The 19,250-nt window shown below is 43.1% G+C and overlaps 1 protein-coding gene across 2 annotated transcripts in view; it reads left to right on the forward strand.

Annotated features, from left to right (window-relative positions):
* The first annotated feature begins 206 nt into the window (after nucleotides 1-206).
* Nucleotides 207-19,250, forward strand: part of GOSR2 (golgi SNAP receptor complex member 2) — a 29,031-nt gene continuing 9,987 nt past the window's right edge. The window contains exons 1-3 of one of the 2 annotated variants that reach the window (XM_038385760.2): nucleotides 207-378; nucleotides 9,790-9,854; nucleotides 12,546-12,654. In XM_038385760.2, coding sequence (XP_038241688.1) covers nucleotides 350-378; nucleotides 9,790-9,854; nucleotides 12,546-12,654 — 203 coding nt within the window. In that variant the 5' untranslated portion in view covers nucleotides 207-349. The remainder of the gene's footprint in view (nucleotides 379-9,789; nucleotides 9,855-12,545; nucleotides 12,655-19,250) is intronic. The other variant, XM_038385762.2, reaches the window with a different exon arrangement.

Genomic DNA, 19,250 nt, shown 5'->3' on the forward strand with positions numbered 1-19,250 from the left:
TGCGCAGGCAGCGACAAGCCGGGCTGCCAGCACCCCCATTATCACGTGCCTCAGAGCGGGCGGGTGCGGGGCGCGGGGCGCGGGGCCGGGCCCGCTGAGAGACCGGCCCGGCCCGGCCCGGCCGCCCGCGCGCAGTCCCGCGGCGCCCCCCAGTGGCCCAGGACGCTCCTCGCGCGGCCGGGCCCCCGCCGGGCTGCCTGCGCCGCGCCCCTCCCGCCGTCAGGCAGCAGCCCGGGCAGCCTCTCCCGGCGGAAACGAGCCGGGCCTCGCACGAGCGGAAGCCGGAAGTGGCGGGCGCTGACGTGTCGCGCGGCGCCGGGCGGGAGTCGGGCCGGGCTGTGCGGCCGCGATGGAGGCTCTTTACCACCAGACCAACAAGTGAGAGAGGGGCCGGGCCGGGCCGGGCTGGATCCCGCGGGCAGACCCTGTGGGGCCGGAGCCCCAGTCCCGTCTCCGTAGCAGCGCTCGGAGCCTGGCGAGCCCGAGGCGGGATCCCGCCTCGCCCGTGTGAGAGCAGAGCCGGGGCCGGGGCCGGGGGTCTCCTGCCTGCGGGAAGCCCCTCCCCCACCGCCGCTGGGCAGCCACCTCTGGCGCGGAGCGTGTCCCGCTGCGAGGACAGAGGCTTTGTCCGATGTGAGCTGCCGAGGGGGTGGGCGTGGGAGCAGGCGAAGTACAATGGTCCAGACTGGAAGGTGCGGGGAGCCCAGCCGTATGAAGAACATGGAAAGTGCCCTGGGCTCTCTAGTGTCCGGAACCTCATTTTTCACTTTTCCTCCAAATTTCTATCTCCTGATTTGCAGCAAGGGACAAAATGAGATCGTGCAGGAAGCTTTAAAGGGATGTTAGGCTAGTTATGGTAGAGTGAACACATCGACCACGCTTCCAGGATGCAGCATTTCAGCTGACGTGTTGTGGTGATTCTTTGTAAGGGTTGGTGTTTATGGCATAAGTCAGCGGTTCTCACGCTTTCGTACTGGTGACTCCTTTCACACAGCAAGCCTCTGAGTGTGACCCCCTTTATAAATTAACACTTCTTTTATGTTGAACATTATTATAAATGCTAGAGGCAAAGCGGGGTTTTGGGTGGAGGTTGACAGCTCGTGACCCCCCCCATGTAATAACCTTGCAACCCCCTGAGGGGTTTATGACCCCCAGTTTGAGAACCCCTGGCGTAAGTGTATCAGCACAATAACTCTGGAACACTAAAAAGTGGTGTCCTATGAATAAGTGCCAACAAACAAATAGCTTGTCTTTGAATTGGCATAACTAAGAAAGTTTAGGAGGAAGAGGACAATATAGTAATTACCTGAAGTCTGTGTAGTCTGGTATTCTGACTCCAACAGAGACCAGCACCAGATGCTTTAGAGGAAGGTGCAAGAAACCTTGCAGTGGGCTGATGTGAGCTAATTTGCTGGCCATGGTTTTGCGTTAGTGTTTTTAGTATCAATACATTTGCTGCGATAATAATTTAACCAAAGTGTCAAATTTTAAATAGTAGTTTTACAGTAGTGTTGTCTTTCTCTTTGTAAAATCCATGGCTTTCTTGTTCCATTATTACATCCCTTTTGGAAATGGGAGGAAGGGTAGATAAGAAAGATTGGTTTTAATCTTGTGTACCCTCTTTCCGTATCAACAAGCATCACTGTCCTTGGAAAACACAGGACTTGCTACAATATTTGCTGATATTTATGTAGCACCACACTGTAAGCTCTTTTAAGGAAGGAACAGTGTCTATACATTTGTACAGCATCTAACACAAAGGAACCCCCTTCCCAACTGGGGCTTCTGGATGATACCATAATCTATAAAGTATATGAGTATCTGTCTCAAGATTTTACTGTTGAAAAGCACTAGTGGATACAACACAGAACAGAGTGGAGTTATTACTAAAGCACTTTACAAAAACCAGGTGTCTGTTCGGAAGTATTTTGGAGGAGAGATAAGCTTGGTGAATATAAATTGGCAGGAATGTGGATAAAAATTGGTTATTTTTATTAATCAAAACTTGGGTTTTTATTTAAATACAGGGTTTAAAAAAAAATAGTTCAAGCCTGGCCATGCTGGCTTAGACCAGTTGTCCATCTAGACCAGTATCCTATCTTCTGACAGTGACTGGTGCTAGATACTTCAGAGGGAATGAACAGAACAGGGTGATTATCAAGAGATCCATCCCATCATCCAGTTCCAACTTTTGGCAGTCAGAGGTTTAGGGACATACAGAACATGTGTTTGCATCCCTGGCCATCTTGGCTAATAGCCATTGATGGATTTATCCTCCATAAACGAATCTAATTCTTTTTTTTTTGACCCAAGTATACTTTTGGCCTTCACAGCATCCCCTGGCAATGAGTTCTACAGGTTGACTGTGCATTGTGTGAAGAAGTACTTACTTATATTTGTTTTAAACCTGCTGGCTGTTAATTTCATTGGATGACCACTTGTTCTTGTGTTATATGAAAGGGTAAATAACTTCCTTGTTCACTTTGTCCACACCACTCATGATTTTATAGACCTCTGTCATATCCCCTATTAGTTGTCTCTTTTCTAAACTGAACAGTCCCAGTCTTTTTAATCTGTCCTCATATGGAATCTGTTCTATATCCCTGATCAATTCTGTTGCCTTCTTTGTACTTTTTCCCATTCTAATATGTCTGTTTTTAAATGGGGTGACCAGAACTGCATGTAGTAGTCCAGGTGTGGGCATACCATAGATTTATAAAAAGAAAAGGAGTACTTGTGGCACTTTGGAGACTAACAAATTTATTTGAGCATAAGATTTATAGTGTCATTATGATATTTTCTGTCTTATTATCAATCCCTCTCCTAATGGCTCAAAATACGCTCTTGCCTTTTTTGACTGCCACTGCACATTGAGCAGGTGCTTTCAGGAAACTATCCACAATGATGCCAAGATCTCTTTCTTGAGTGTAATCAGCTAATTTAGACGCATCATTTTGTATGTATAGTTGGGATTATGTTTTTCAATGTGCATTAATAGTAACGCACATTTATCAACGCTGAATTTCATCTCCCATTTTGTTGCCCAGTCACCTAGTTTTGTAAGATCCCTTTGTAACTCTTTGCAGTCAGCTTTGGACTTAACTATCTTGAGTAATTTTGCATTGTCTGCAAATTTTGCAAAATTTCAAATTTAATTTTGAATAAACTTATGACAACCTATGTTAAGGCCTAAATTTACTGTAATCTATTCAAATAAAATAAATAAAAAATGAAGTAATATGTTTGCGGATGAAGTTTTAAAGAAAGTGAAACCACTGAACTGCATGCAGAGTTTGTGCTAAAGAGGCTTTTGATATCCAGTTGCTTCTTCTGCAGATTCAGAGAGAGGATTCTTCATTTCACTTTCTTCAGTTCATTTCAATGACTAGTTTATTCAAAATTGAGAAACCATTTGGGAGATGAAAAAAGCAGGAAAGCTAGTTTTTCTTTTCCAATCTATTAATAAAAATGTATGAGAGGATGAGATCTGCTTCTAAAATCTTGAAGCACATGGTAGACAAAAGCAATCAGTTCAGGTCACTAACTTCTGATAATACTTTCTTTGTTTAATAAACCATTGGTTTTAAATGCAAAACATTTTATGATAAACTTACTTTTTTATGTATTTAGCACATTTAAGGTAGTTTTATTTAACTAATAAAAGCAATTATTAGGCCCTTTAGAACAAGGTGTTTTAAAGAGGGACTTGAAGAAGCTCTGATGTTGTGTGGAGTCTTAACTACCTTAGACCAGTTACAATGTCCAATATCCCTTAGACATAAATTTTCATATATTCTGAGGCCAGAAGATGACAGTGTGATCATTTAGTTTGACCTGCATAGTACAGGCAGTAGAGCTTCCCCAAAATAATTCCTGATTGAGCTAGAGCATATATTTTAGGAAAACATCTAATCTGTATTTAAAATAGCCAGTGATGGAGAATCCATCACAACTCTAGGTAAATTACTCCAATGATTAATTACCCTCATTGTTACTTATGCCTTACTTCCAATCTGAATTAGGCTAGCTTCAACTTCAAGCCATTGGATTGTGTTATACCTTTCTTTGCTAGATTGAAGAGCGCGTGACAAAAGGTTTTGTTCCACATGTGGGTATTTGTACATTGTGATCAAGCCATCCCTTAACCTTCTGGTTTTTAAGATCAATAGATAGGAGGGGCTGAATCACTATAAGGCATGCTTTCTAATCCTTTAATCATTCTCGTGGCTCTTCTCTGAACCCTCTCCAGTTGAATTGTGGACACCAGAACTGTACACAGTATTCCAGTTGCAGCTGCACCTATGCAATACAGAGGTAGTGTAATCTTCCTGCTAATAAATGTCTAATCTGTCTATCTCTGGAGGCTAGCTATTAAAAGACATGCTGACCTTTGGCATCATATTAAATATTCTTCCATATCCCTGAAATAGCTGAACTGTGATGCTCCTAACTGGTTCCATAAGCAAGCTAGGACTTCGGACACTGTTACTGTGAGCAACATTGGAATTTAGGAATGTAAAATAGTAAACTATTAACTGGTAAGCATTAGTCTTATCGGTTAACACAGACTAACAGTTAACCTGCGGCCCGCTGGAGCAGCCCCAACCCTAGACCACACGGGCCGTGACAGCCCCCGGCCGAAGCAGCAACAGACCCCCCTGGCTCCCTGCTGGCCGGAGCAGCCCCAGCCTGTTTAATTGGTTAACTGATATAATTTTAATTGTTTAACCAGTTAAATTTTTAAACAAAGTTTGTTTGCCTTTGTTTGTCCAATGAGCTTGGATTTTAAAGTTCAAAATTCAAGACAATTCCCTATGAAAAAAGATTCATTAAAAAAAGAAAATGAAGCCCCTGTTTTATTAGATAATTGCAAACTCATAATCAGCTGATTTATTAAGAGTATTCTTAATGTACATCATAGTGGTACATTATAATGGCCTATGGACAGCCTTTTGTTGTCCCATAAGAGGCTTCCCTGAGAGTAATAGCATATCACCATCTGAATTCTTTAGCACAAATCTTTTACATACATGGTGCTTGCAGCTTGTTGAGGCAGTGGTGCAGAATGCTGAATTGGGTGTCTGGGACCTTCAGTGCTAAACGGGAAAAGAGCAAAGTTCTTCTGAAAACATTTGTTGGACCTAAATCGGGCTGAAAGACAATACAAAGAGTATGCAGTGTAGTTGTAGCCATGTCAGTCCCAGGATATTGGAGAGACAAGATAGATGAGGTAATGTCTTTTATTGGACCAACTTCTGTGTGGCTCAGAAACTTTTCTTTCTCACCAACAGAAGATATTACAAGATATTACCTCACCTACCTTGTGTTTCTAATACAAATAGTAACTCAATAGGGAAGGTTTCAGAATGGCAGCCGTGTTAGTCTGTATCCGCAAAAAGAAAAGGAGTACTTGTGGCACCTTAGAGACTAACAAATTTATTTGAGCATAAGCTTTCGTGAGCTGCAGCTCACTTCATCGGATGTGTGCAGTGGAAAATACAGTGGGGAGTTTTTATATACACAGAGAACATGAAACAATGGGTGTTACCATACACGCTGTAATAAGAGTGATCAGGTAAGGTGAGCTATTATCAGCAGGAGAGAAAAAAAAAATCTTTTGTAGTGATAATCAAGGTGGGCCATTTCCAACAATTCCAACATTCCCTTAACCCACCCAGCAATATTGTTAATCTATCCAGCTATACTCTTAGCCCAGCAGAAGAATCTGTCCTATCTCGGGGCCTCTCCTTTTGCCCCTCCACCCCCACGAACATGATACAGTTCTGTGGTGACCTAGAATCCTATTTTCGATGTCTCCAACTCAAGGAATATTTCCAACACACCTCTGAACAGCACACTAACCCACAGAGACCTTCCTACCAACACTACAAAAAGGAGGATTCTGGGTGGACTCCTCCTGAAAGTCGAAACAACAGACTGGACTTCTACATAGAGTGCTTCCACCGACACGCATGGGCTGAAATTGTGGAAAAGCAGCATCACTTGCCCCGTAACCTCAGCCGTGCAGAACACAATGCCATTCACAGCCTCAGAAACAACTGACATCATAATCAAAACGGCTGACAAAGGAGGTGCTGTCGTCATCATGAATAGGTCGAAATATGAACAAGAGGCTACTAGGCAGCTCTCCAACACCATCTTCTACAAGCCATTACCCTCTGATCCCACTGAGAGTTACCAAAAGAAACTACAGCATTTGCTCAAAAAACTCCCTGAAAAAGCACAAGATCAAATCCGCACAGATACACGCCTGGAACCCCGACCTGGGGTATTCTATCTGCTACCCAAGATCCATAAATCTGGAAATCCTGGACGATCCATCATCTCAGGCATTGGCACCCGGACAGCAGGATTGTCTGGCTATGTAGACGCCCTCCTCAGGCCCTTTCGCTACCAGCACTCCCAGCTATTTTTGAGACACCACTGACTTCCTGAGGAAACTACAATCGTTCAGTGATCTTCCTAAAAACACCATCCTGGCCACAATGGATGTAGAAGCCCTCTACACCGACATTCCACACAAGGATGGACTACAGGCCATCAGGAACAGTATCCCCGATAATGTCACGGCTAACCTGGTGGCTGAACTTTGTGACTTTGTCCTCACCCATACCTATTTCACATTTGGGGACAATGGAGACCTTCAAATCAGCGGCACTATGATGGGTACCCGCATGGCCCCACAGTACGCCAACCTTTTTATGGCTGATTTAGAACAACGCTTCCTCAGCTCTTGTTCCCTAATGCCCCTACTCTACTTGCGCTACATTGATGACATCTTCATCATCTGGACCCATGGAAAAGAAGCCCTTAAGGAATTCCACCATAATTTCAACAATTTCCATCCCACCATCAACCTCAGCCTGGTCCTGTCCACACGAGATCCACTTCCTGGACACTACTGTGCTGTTGCATAATGACAGGTTTCAGAGTAGCAGCTGTGTTAGTCTGTATTCGCAAAAAGAAAAGGAGTACTTGTGGCACCTTAGGGACTAACAAATTTATTAGAGCATAAGCTTTCGTGAGCTACAGCTCACCTCATCGGATGCATTTGGTGGAAAAAACAGCACAGTTTTTTTTCCCACCAGATGCATCCGATGAAGTGAGCTGTAGCTCACGAAAGCTTAGGCTCTAATAAATTTGTTAGTCTCTAAGGTGCCACAAGTACTCCTTTTCTTTTTGTGACTACTGTGCTAATAAGTGATGGTCACATAAACACCACCCTGTACCGGAAACCTACTGACTGCTTTACTTACCTACATGCCTCCAGCTTTCACCCAGATCACACCACACGATCCATTGTCTACAGCCAAGCTCTACAATACAACCGCATTTGCTCCAACCCCTCAGACAGAGACAAACACCTACAAGATCTCTATCAAGCATTCTTACAACTACAGTACCCACCTCCTGAAATGAAGAAACAGATTGACAGAGCCAGAAGAGTACCCAGAAGACACCTATTACAGGACAGGTCCAACAAAGAAAATAACAAAACGCCCCTAACCATCAGCTTCAGTCCCCAACTAAAACCTCTCCAACGCATCATCAAGGATCTACAACCTATCCTGAAGGACGACCCATCACTCTCACAGATCTTGGGAGACAGGCCAGTCCTTGCTTACAGACAGCCCCTCAACCTGAAGCAAATATTCAGAAGCAACCACACACCACACAACAAAAACACTAACCCTGGAATCTATCCTTGCAACAAAGCCCGTTGCCAGCTGTGCCCACATATCTGTTCAGGGGACACCATCATAGGGCCTAATCACATCAGCCACGCTATCAGAGGCTCGTTCACCTGCACATCTACCGATGTGATGTGTGCCATCATGTGCCAGCAGTGCCCCTCTGCCATGTACATTGGCCAAACTGGACAGTCTCTATGTAAAAGAATAAATGGACACAAGTCAGACATCAAGAATTATAATATTCACAAACCAGTCAGAGAACACTTCAATCTCTCTGGTCACTCGATTACAGACCTAAAAGTGGCAATTCTTTTTAAAAAAAAAAAACAAAAACAAAAAAAAACAAAAAACTTCAAACACAACGAGAGACTGCTGAATTGGAATTAATTTGCAAACTGGACACCATTAAATTAGGCTTGAATAAAGACTGAGAGTGGATGTGTCATTACACAAAGTAAAACAATTTCCACATGTTTATTTTCCCCCCTACTGTTCCTCCCCGTTCTTGTCAACTGCTGCAAATGGCCCAACTTGATTATCACACAAAAGGTTTTTGTTTTTTTGTTTTTCTCTCCTGATAATAGCTCACCTTACTTGATCACTCTCATTACAGTGTGTATGGTAACACCCATTGTTTCATGTTCTCTGTGTATATAAAATCTCCCCACTGTATTTTTCCACTGCATGCATTCGATGAAGTGAGCTGCAGCTCATGAAAGCTTATGTTCAAATAAACTTGTTAGTCTCTAAGGTGTCACAAGTACTCCTTTTCTTTTTTCAATTGGAAAGGGCTGGCTAGTCTATTATTCTACTAGCGCTTTAGAAACATCAATAATAATATTATTGATCGTAAGTAATGAAGGGGCTAGGCTTGTGTTGCTCCCATTCCCATGTCCGCTTGCTGTATGGTCATGTCACCTGAGCTGGCTTTTGGCTGTAGATTTTTGTCAATTTGTTTGATTTCACAGTAACTTAGTATTCAAGAGAATCTCTTGTTCCCCTAGATCCAGAGCATTTCCATGAAATCGATAACTGAAAAAGGACTAGATCTACCAATTCAATTCTCTGATTGTTTTAGAACACTTTTCAGTGTCCATAAAGCCACAATCAAGGAAGAAGGGCTTATTGGTTAAAAAAAGACCTGGTTTAGAGAGGAAGTGAAGGAAGCAATGAAAAGAATACATAACAAATGGAAGATAGGGAATGTTGTTAGTCATGAGTATAAATCAAGATTGGATGTTTTTCTAAAATATCTCCTCTAGGAACTATTTTGAGGCAGTTCTCTGGCCTGTGTTATACAGGAGGTCAGATGGTTACAATGGGGCACTTTCTTAGATTCATAGACTGACTTCCTGTGTAACACAGGTCAGAAAACATCCAATCTTGATTTGAAAATTGTTTTCCTCTTGATAGGTACAATCTGGGCTTCATTATGTATGTTTTTCCCAGCGGTGCTGAAGGGCAGAGCAGCAGTTCTCTCCTTTGACAGCTAGAGCTTCCCTGTTTTTGCCCTTTTTGACCCTCTGGCCTAATATTCTGAGTCTTTCCAAAACAGGTGGTCTTGTTGGCAGAGCTAGTGGTTCCCACCATACCATTCACTTTATTTGTTTTGGATGTAGTTCTTGACACATACAAGGTAACTGTGTTGGCTCACTTTATGGAATATATAAAGTGAGTGGAATCTGAGTGGGGTCTCTTGTTACTCTATTAACTCTGAGGAAACGTTCGGAAAAACCTTTGTCAATTCAATTGGATTTTTACTCTGGTCTTTACCCCTGAAATACTGCAGTGACAGGTACATATTGAGAGGGAACTTTGGTTTCTGGACACTTAATGTCTTCTTTGTGCTCTCACACTCTTAGGAAATGCTGTATGGTGTTTGCATTAGAATAATGGAAACCTAGTTCCCTTTCTGAATGGTTACTAGTTCTGAATGTTACATTACACTATATGTTTCTTAGTATTTCAAGTCCACCACTTGTTTGTACTAAAAAAAAAAAAAAAAAAAACTTTCCAGATTTAATAGCTGTTGATTGATTCTAATTCCCATTTCTTCCCTTTCTTCCTTTGATAGGCAAGTCCATGAGGTTCAATCTTACATGGGTCATCTGGAGACCTCCGACAAGCAGTCAGTACACTGTAAGTTAACAACTAAATACGGCAACTCAACTGTTGGTGTGATCTAATGCAGTGGTTCTCAAAGCCGATCCGCCGCTTGTTCAGGGAAAGCCCCTGGCACGCTGGACCAGTTTGTTTACCTGCCGCGTCCGCAGGTTTGGCCGATTGTGGCTCCAGGCCAATGGGGGCTGCGGGAAGAGCGGCCAGCACATCGCTTGGCCCGCACCGCTTCCCGCAGCCTCCATTGGGCTGGAGCGGCAAGCCACGGCCAGTGGGAGCCGCGATCGGCCGAACCTGCGGACGCGGCAGGTAAACAAACCGGTCCGGCTTGCCAGGGGCTTTCCCTGAACGAGTGGTGGACCGGCTTTGAGAACCGCTGATCTAATGCTCTTGGGTTGGGTTTCCTATTAGCATTTAAACTCAGATACTTTAAGATTCCATTAGCTGTTCTTTGTGAAAGGAGTTCAGTCTTTGCCTCCTGGGAATGAAGCAATGGTCCACATCACAGAACTAAACCAGTTCAGTTTTTTGTTGGATTTAAATAAGGCCAAGGCTTTCTGAAGGATGGGTCAGAAAAAGACACGAACGATCGTATTTTTTTGATCAAGTTATCTTCCATACAGCAGCTTTCCTATTATGAAAATCCTCATAATGGAGAGTTGATGTTTGGTATGGTTGTGCAGATCTGATGCTGCAAAAATCTGGAACTGAGGATGCCAGATATTTATGTGAATGTGATTGCGTCAAGTTTCAAATTGTTTACATTTTATATTGGATTGTTAATCCTTTGTAATATCTTTTTAAAGTAGTAAGATCTGACACAGGCTGATAGATGTATGTAATTTTGCTTCTCTGAAATAGAACATAAGAATTGCCAAAGTGGATCAGACCCATTGTTCATCTAATCCAGGGGTGGGGAACCTTTTTTTCTATCAGAAGCCACTGACCCACGGAATAAATCAGTCGCAGGCCAACACAGCCCCACAGGGTCATGGAGAGAACAGGAATCTCTGCACGGTCCTGAGTATCCTCAGAAGACTTGTAGCTCTCCCAGGCTTTATAGTATCCCATTGATTTTTCTAGTTCCACCAGGCTTCCATAATGTCGAAGTCCTTATCTGCTGTGAGGCATTGCCTGCTTTCGGTTTTAAGTGGCTCTCATTTCTGTAAAGAACATTTATAGTTCTTGTTGTTGCCCAGGTGCCTCTCTTTATTAATCTGTGATGTCCGTGAGGTTTTAGAAGTTTGTGTTCTTTTGCTGCCCCTGCTGTAGGTCAGTTGAGTTTTTTGTGTCCGACCCTTTATTGGATTCGCAATTAACACTGTCTTTGATGGATGTCTGTCTGACATAGGTGCTCCTAGGCCCCTGTCAGCTTTCCTCTGGCTGCTAGTTTAAATCTAAGTCAAAACCTTTTTTATTTTATGTGCCATTGTCTGCTTCCATTTTGATTAAAGGAGGGGCCCCATTCCAAAATGTATAGTCTCCTCCTTTCCCCAAAAGCACCCTCTGCCTAAGAAATTGAAACCCTTTTCTCTACACCATCATCTCAATCATGCATTGAGATCTGAAGTTCCCTTTGCCTAGCTGAACCTACGTGTGAAATTGGAAGCATTTCAGAGAGATCTACCACAGACCCCCTAGACCTAAGCCTTCTCCCTAGTAGTCTCAGTTTAAGGAATTAATTCAGAGAAATCCTATAGCCTGTGTTATACAAGAGGTCAGGTTAGATGATCACATATGTCCCTTCTGGCCTTACAAGCTATAAATTTAGCTGCCAGAATCTCCTCTTTTATATCTTCCTAAATCATTGGTACTCTGATGATGGAGGTGAATTTCCTGACTATTACAGTGGTATTACAGATTTCAAACATAAAGGTATAGAGTCGATTTCTGCCTCTGCAGGTGAGCGTGTGCAAACATACAAACTTGTACTTGAGAACTTGTTCTCAGGAGAAGTTAGGCAAATTCAGGTGTCTGCTTTTCAGAATTTAATCTGTGTCAGTTTAAAGTTTGTGGAGGAGGGGAAAAATCCAGGGTTTGTTGCTACTTTTTTAAATGATAGTAGTATCATCATTATGCCAGTAATTATATAATTAAATTAGATTGATGTGGGGCCAGGATTTTTGTATTTGTAAAACAGTAAATACACTGCTCCATAAATCCAGTGAGGCATACAGCACACATTCTTGTGAACTTGAGTTCATAAGGGTAGTGCTGGTCTTTTGGCTGAAGAGCAGGTCTGGATACTGAGAGATCTGGGTCTTAGTCTCAGCTCTCTCTGTATACTCTTAGGCAAGTCTCCCTCTGAGCCTCCATTTCTGCATTCGTAAAATGAGATGATAGGTTAATTAACCTATCTTGCAGGAATGATCTGAGTCTTTGAGATCCTTGGGTGGGAAGTGCCACAGTGCACAGAAGTGCACAGTTTATTGAATAATTGACCCAGGGTTCATCGAAACATCCAAACATGCAGGCTCATTTTCTTTATCTTAGTGTGCTCAGTCTGTGTTTAATTTCAGATGTTTTGAGGCTGTGGTATACAATAGAACAGATTTTTAAAGGTGTCTAGATGTCTAACTCTCCTTGTTTTCAATGGGAGTTAGGCACCTAAATATCTTTCCAAATCTGGACTAACGTGTCTCCAGTTCCTTAAGACAGTGCATTGTATATTTAGTCTCTTCCAACAACTTGTTTCCTTTTTTTTCCTTACAGTGGTAGAAAATGAGATTCAGGCAAGAATAGACAGGATATTCAGCAACCTGGAACGCCTGGAGATCCTGTCCAGCAAAGAACCTGCCAACAAACGGCAGAATGCCAAACTGTAAGTGCGTGCTTTCCTTTCCAGAGGATCTCAACTTTGCAATATTGAGCCTCCTTATTTCTGTCTTATAGTTAGTTAGTAACCATTGTGCCTCTAGCGTTTAGGGCAGCAATGAAGCTACTCCACTCCTGGTCTGTTTCTGGCAGCCTTTCAGTGGTTCCCCAGCTGTGCCCCAGGTTTTTTAGCTCAGCTTCCACAGCTCTTCACCATTTTGTTTTCAAGCGGCCTCATTTTCGCTTGCCTTCAGGTGTCTGTCTTATTGCTGTTCTAGTGATGGAATCAGTTTCCATCCAACGTACATGGCTAATCCATCTCCAATGCCTTCTGGTAATGATGGTGCTCATATCTACTTGGCTGTACTGTGAAAATAGATATTGGTTTGAGATAGTTCTGAGCCAAAATATGCAGAGGATTTTTCTGAGGCAGGTTGTATGGAATGAAGACAGTTTGGACATGTCATATTTTGTCATTCCCCATCATTCTGCACTATACAGTAGTGTTGAAAGTATGTAGCTCTGATAAATCTTGAGTTCGGTTTTGGCATTTTATTTTAACTATTTCCAGACTGCATTTAAGATCCTAAAGATGTTCCTGGCTTTATTGATTCTGTTTCGGATGTCCTGGCTTGTTCCACCATCCTGGCTACTGCTGCCCAAGTATGTGAATGTTTCTACATTGGGGAGAATGTGACCCTCTATCCATATTGGTGATGGTGAGGCACGATTGATTTTCAGTCTGATTTACTGGCTGAATGTGTTGTCTAATAGTTTTTTTTTTTTCTTGTATGTGATGTCGGGTATGTGATAGGCTTTTGACAGCATTCACAGGACCAGCCAATAGTGCATTCTGTGGACATATGGAACCCTCTCCGTATAGTCAACATCGTCAAAAGCTTCTATTCCAACTTTACATGCAGTATTGATCACAGTGAGCTCAATTTTGAAGTCAAAACAGGAGTACGTCAGGGGTGTGTCATGCCTGCAATCCTCTTCAACATTGCCATCAACTGGGTAATGTGGCGTACAACAGAAGATGCGTCAAGAGGCATCAGATGGACACCCTTCTCACCTCTTGAAGACCTGTATTTTGCAGATGATCTCTATCTTATAGCTGGTGGAAATTAGGTATAGAGGTGAAGCGACTTGCCTAAGTTCATACACCAAGTTTGTATCAAAGACAGCGATAGAACCTAGGACTCCTGTCTCTGTTCTGTTCTGTACTCCACACTCCTGTCATGCTTAAAAAGAGTTGTGTTCTTCCATGAGACATTTTGATGACCTTCGTGGGGTTGGGAAAGAGAATGACTTAACGCTTCAAATTCATATTACTTTATTGCCCAGTTTTCAAACTTAGGCACCAAAGTTGTTGGTCATATTGGCATTTAGGTCCCAACACCTGTTTTAGACACCATAATGCTGAGTTATATGCTAGTTTGGCTGGCTGCCTCATCTTAGACAGCCAAATTTGAAAAGTGTGCTATCCATATGTCTTAAAGTCTAGATGAGTTTATAAATGGTCAGGAACACTTGTGGGTTTTGCCTTTAGGTCTGTGATGATATGAAAGAGAGACTTTTTTTCCCCACTTAAATCTTTCTCCTCACTCCTTAAGAGTCGTGCAACAAATGGTCTTAAGGGAGTCACCATCTTCAGAATGCTGCCCAATTGGTATGTTTCAAAACAGGCTGGTTGTTGCCTCCCTCTTATTGCTTTGGAATGTTACTCTGAGATCAATATTTTTCCGAGACACAACCTGAATGTGGAAGACTTCTGTGAGAGATTCTCCTCCAATTCAGAGGCCTCCTTTCTTACCTAGTTGATTAGGTGGCTTTGCTATGATTTGTTGTCTCTCAGGTTTTATTTGAAAGATGGACACCCTTCTCACCTCTTGAAGACCTGTATTTTGCAGATGATCTCTATCTTATAGCTGGTGGAAATTAGGTACAGAGGTGAAGCGACTGTTGTTGAGTAACTCTTGTTCTTAATTTTCTGCTCGTATAATGGTAGTGAGAAGCATATCTCCTGTCTGATTGTAGTCAGAACATTACACCTTTCTGTTCTATGAACTTTGCCGCACACTTCACTCCAGTGCTGCTCTTCAATCTGCAGGGAACTTTGAAAATCCTAGCCTTAGGGAGAGGGCTTTAATAAAAGTTAGGCATTTTCAGAACCCTGTTCCATTTTACTAATGGTGAAATGATGCATCCGGGTTCATGGGCCAAGAAGTAAAACAAGAAAAACTATTCAATTCCTACCTTAAAAAATCTATCTGAAATTTGGTTTTAAATGCTCATCTGGAGGCAGTGCGGTCTAGTCAGGGAGCATGCCTGAGACAGCTCAGGGGTCCGGATCTGATTTGCCACTGACCATGTCTACATCACTTCTCTGTTTTGCTGCACATCTGACGCCCAGCCGGTATTATAATTCTTGGGTGTTGAGACGTCATTAATTGTTCTGTAATGTGCTAGATAAGTACAAAATACTATTTTTAAGCCTGATCATAATGAATTTTTAATACCTATTCACAAATTGAAGACCAAGAAAGGTTTCCTGGTTGCCTCCTGTTGCATTATAGTCTCCAAGGTGCCACAAGTACTTCTTTTCTTTTTGCTCTGCTATAGTTAAGGTTGAGAACTCCTTTCTGTTTAAAGGTTGATTCCTAAGTGTTCCAAAATCCACATACTTACTCATAATGCTCTGAAATTTGCTATGCCTCACTGAGGAGCAGGATTAGTGATCAAATTTGAGGTGGTTTGAGCAAGAGGTTCCCAAGATACAGCCCCAGTACAAAATAGCATTTCTTAAGGCTGACAGCAACTGCTAACTTTTTTTTTTTTTTTTTTTACAGCCATAGGGATCACACAGCAGTTCTGATCGGGGCTGAAATGGTCTCAGTTGCTTGACATTTACCCCAGCTAGTGTATGGCACCCACTCCAACTTTGAGGGGGCAAAATTGAAAACTGCATTAAAAAGTTAAGCAGACAGAATACCCAAGAGATTTGCTAGCCAGCCAGGACTTATAGGACCTGGGTGTTCAAGAGGGCACGTTACAGCTGTTGAATCTTAGCAACATCCAGGCATGGTAATTTGAACCTACCCCTTGGCAGAAAGCAGAAAATGAAATGTAACTACACATACGTTGTTTCAGAGTAGCAGCCGTGTTAGTCTGTATTCGCAAAAAGAAAAGGAGTACTTGTGGCACCTTAGAGACTAACAAATTTATTAGAGCATAAGCTTTCGTGAGCTACAGCTCACTTCCGATGAAGTGAGCTGTAGCTCACGAAAGCTTATGCTCTAATAAATTTGTTAGTCTCTAAGGTGCCACAAGTACTCCTTTTCTTTTTACACATATGTTGAACTGTGAGAGCCACGGCAGATGTATGTGAAGCTGTGGTTGTCCATGATTTCCCCCAGGGTGAAGTGGCGGGGGTAGGCATGCTGGCCCTGAGGCCATGTAGGATGCTGAGGGTGGGTGTAGGGAGGCACAGTGCTGCAGTTTGACACGACTGCAATGGCATTCGAGCCCAGGGTTGTTGAACCTGGAGATCCATAAGAATCTGCAGCATCTGAGTTTGCTGATGGAGAAGCTCCATTGTGTTCTGGTGCATCTCCCTCTCCTTTTCCTGAGTCTGTCTTCTGCCTGGTCTTTCCTTCTCTGTACGGCCTGCCATACACCTCCAGGCCCTCTGTCAAGGTCTGATGCAGCACCAGCTGGAAGGGTCTTGCAGAACATGTCCTCCCACCATCCTCCTTTTTTCTCCTCCTTATCTGAGTCAGTCGTTCCACTTGTGTGAAGAGTCCCCTTCAAGGCTGCAGTGACCACAGCTAGATAAAACACAAAAGGTATAGTCAGGATAGTAGGAATGGAAGATGCAGAAATCGCCCCTTTTCTTGCTCCCCAGAAGTGTAGAACAAGACTAGAATATTGACACTCCTGCTTTGGATCCTCTCTCAACTCAAGTTATGGTGAGTATGATCTGCCAAGGGTGTGGGAAGAGAGGAGGAAATTGCTCAGTTGCATGAAACTATGAATGTAGGGCAATGGTACTAAATACTGAATACTGGCACCATGTTCCACAGGCTCTTGTGATTTTAGCTGATATCTCACTCCTGAGAGTATCCAAGTAGAGACAGCACAGCTGCTGCTGGCATCCTGAAGCCGCCTAGGCTTGTATGCCGCTAGTTAGTTTATAGCAATGGTGCCTGCTGAAGTTCTCGCCACCTGGCTTGAGAAAGTGTCCTATTACGGAAGAAGAAATAAGGTAGCTCTCCCTTGAAACCTTTTGGGAGAGGATTGTAGAGTACTTCCAGGGAAGTTTCATTGAGATCTCTCAGGAGGATTCAAGGGACATCCCCGTGTCCATAAATAAACTGTTCTGCATGGCCCCAGCTGCCAAACTCTGCAGGGGAATGAAAAGCAGTTAGCAACACTCCCTTCCTTTGTTGTACCGCTACCTCTGCTGGTGTGAGTAAATTAATGAAAAGTTGAAATTTTTGTCCTGTTAATTTGGGGGTGCCACCCTTACAATGGAAATTTTATTTATAAACGTACCTGACGTTCCTTCCCCTGCACTGGGCTCGCTTGTGCTTGATTGGCTGGACTGCCATGGAGTCAAAAACCGGTCCTGGCTTGCTATACAGCTGGATCCCCTGGTCACCTGTCCCCCATACTCCTCCTCTTCCTTGTTCACCTCCTTGCTGTTCCCAGCAGGTGCCTGTGACTTGAGCTTCTTGGAGATATCCATGGTGGTGTGTGGGGTTGTGGTGGGGGTCTCTGCCAAGTATGGCATGCAGCATGTTGTAAAAGTGGCATGTCTATGGCTCTTCACCCAATTGTTCGTTGGCCTTTCTGGCCTTCTGGTCTGCCTGCCGCAGCTCCTTGGCTTTCACAAGGCACTGCTGCTGCTCCCTGTCGTACCCATTCTCTGGCATCCCCTGAGCAATCTGCTTGTAGATGTTGAAATTTCTACGGCTGGTTTGGAGCTGTACTTACTTGCACAGTCTCTTCTCCCCATAGGATGTCCAATATCTCTTGTCTACTCCAGGCAGGCACATGTCTGGATCATGTAGTTGGCAAAGTCAGCTGGACATTTGCACACAACAGTGGATTGCTGCTCAGCTGGACAATCAGCAAAAGGCATTTCAAAAATTCATAGGGGTTTTTAAGTGAGGCGGGGGGGTTTCCAGTTTCTATGACCCCTGGGCACTGGAGCTCACAGTTGTGACCAGAGCAGTCTGTATCAGGCATTGTGGAATAGCTGCTGAAGGACTGTTAAGGTTCACATAAGTAAGACAGTGTCTACGCTCACACTGTGTCAACCTCCATACATGGACCATGGTTTTGCGCCGCTCGGGGAGATGATGTTACTACGTTAGCGTAACAGGGTACTTGCAGCAGTGGGAGACAGATTTCAGTGTAGACATGCATAACTAGGTTGATGCAAAATGTCATGTCAACTTTGTAGTATAGACTAGGACTCAGTTTTCCCATCTGTATAATGGCGATAATGATGTTTCCCTCCTTACAGTAAAGTTCTTTGAGATCTATAGTAGCATCTCAGCTGCAAACCTACATAACTGCCTAAATGACCACTAACTCCTACCAACATTTCTCTTTCTGTTTTTAAAAAAAAAAAAAAAAAAAACTAGGAAATTCATTGACAGAATACTTGGATAACGCAAAGTTAGATTGCCTGCTGGTTTCTCATGCCCTTCTAGAATAAAATAAAGATCTTCTGTTTGAGTTCTGCTGCATACAGGGAAGCAAGATTTGGTACATTTCTCTAAATAAACAGGGTTGTATCAAAGGAAATACTTGACTCTAACATTGATTTCTCTTCCTAGCTGAAATAACCCACAGAACCCCAAGTTTTGACTAAGTGCTTAGGTTAGAAAGGGGTGACACAGACAACACATGAGGAAAAAAAAGAAAGTAGTATAGTCTCTGTAGTGCAGACGGGGAACTAAAGCACAATGATTTGCTGACCAAAAAAATTAATGCAGATTTAAGGTTGCCTGGTGGTTTCTTGTGCCCTTCAAGACCAGAAAACATAAACTTTTGAAAATCAGGCAATGAAGAGCTAAGGTATATGCTCACACAGCCTTAACTCTGCCGCTCGAAAACTGGCAGTAGCCACTGGGAATTACCTGCATGTACTCCAGCTGCATTTGTTGTGTTAGGTGTAACTGTACTGAATGGGATTAGCTGGAGCAGCTTGGCAGAGCTCTGTTATAGATATGAAGCAATCTGGAGGGGTGGTGCCCCTCTGGTGTGTGTGTGAGCCCCTCTACCTGACCCCAGAGTGTGTGTGATCAAAGAAAAGAGGTGCATGTGTACCTTGAGAGATCATGCACACCTCATTACAGGAGTGCATTGAGTATAAAATGTTGGCGTCTAAATTAGCTGTTACTACTCAACAGAGAGATCTTAGAGTCATTGTGGATACTTCTCTGAAAACACCCACTCAATGTCCAGCAGCAGTCAAAAAAATCTAACAATGTTGGGAATCATTAAGAAAGGGATAGAAAATACTACAGAAAATATATTATCTCTGTATAAATCTAGCGTACGCCCACATTTTGAATAATACGTGCAGAT

Source organism: Dermochelys coriacea, chromosome 27 (genome assembly GCF_009764565.3).
Source record: "Dermochelys coriacea isolate rDerCor1 chromosome 27, rDerCor1.pri.v4, whole genome shotgun sequence".
Classification (NCBI taxonomy): Eukaryota; Metazoa; Chordata; order Testudines; family Dermochelyidae; genus Dermochelys; species Dermochelys coriacea.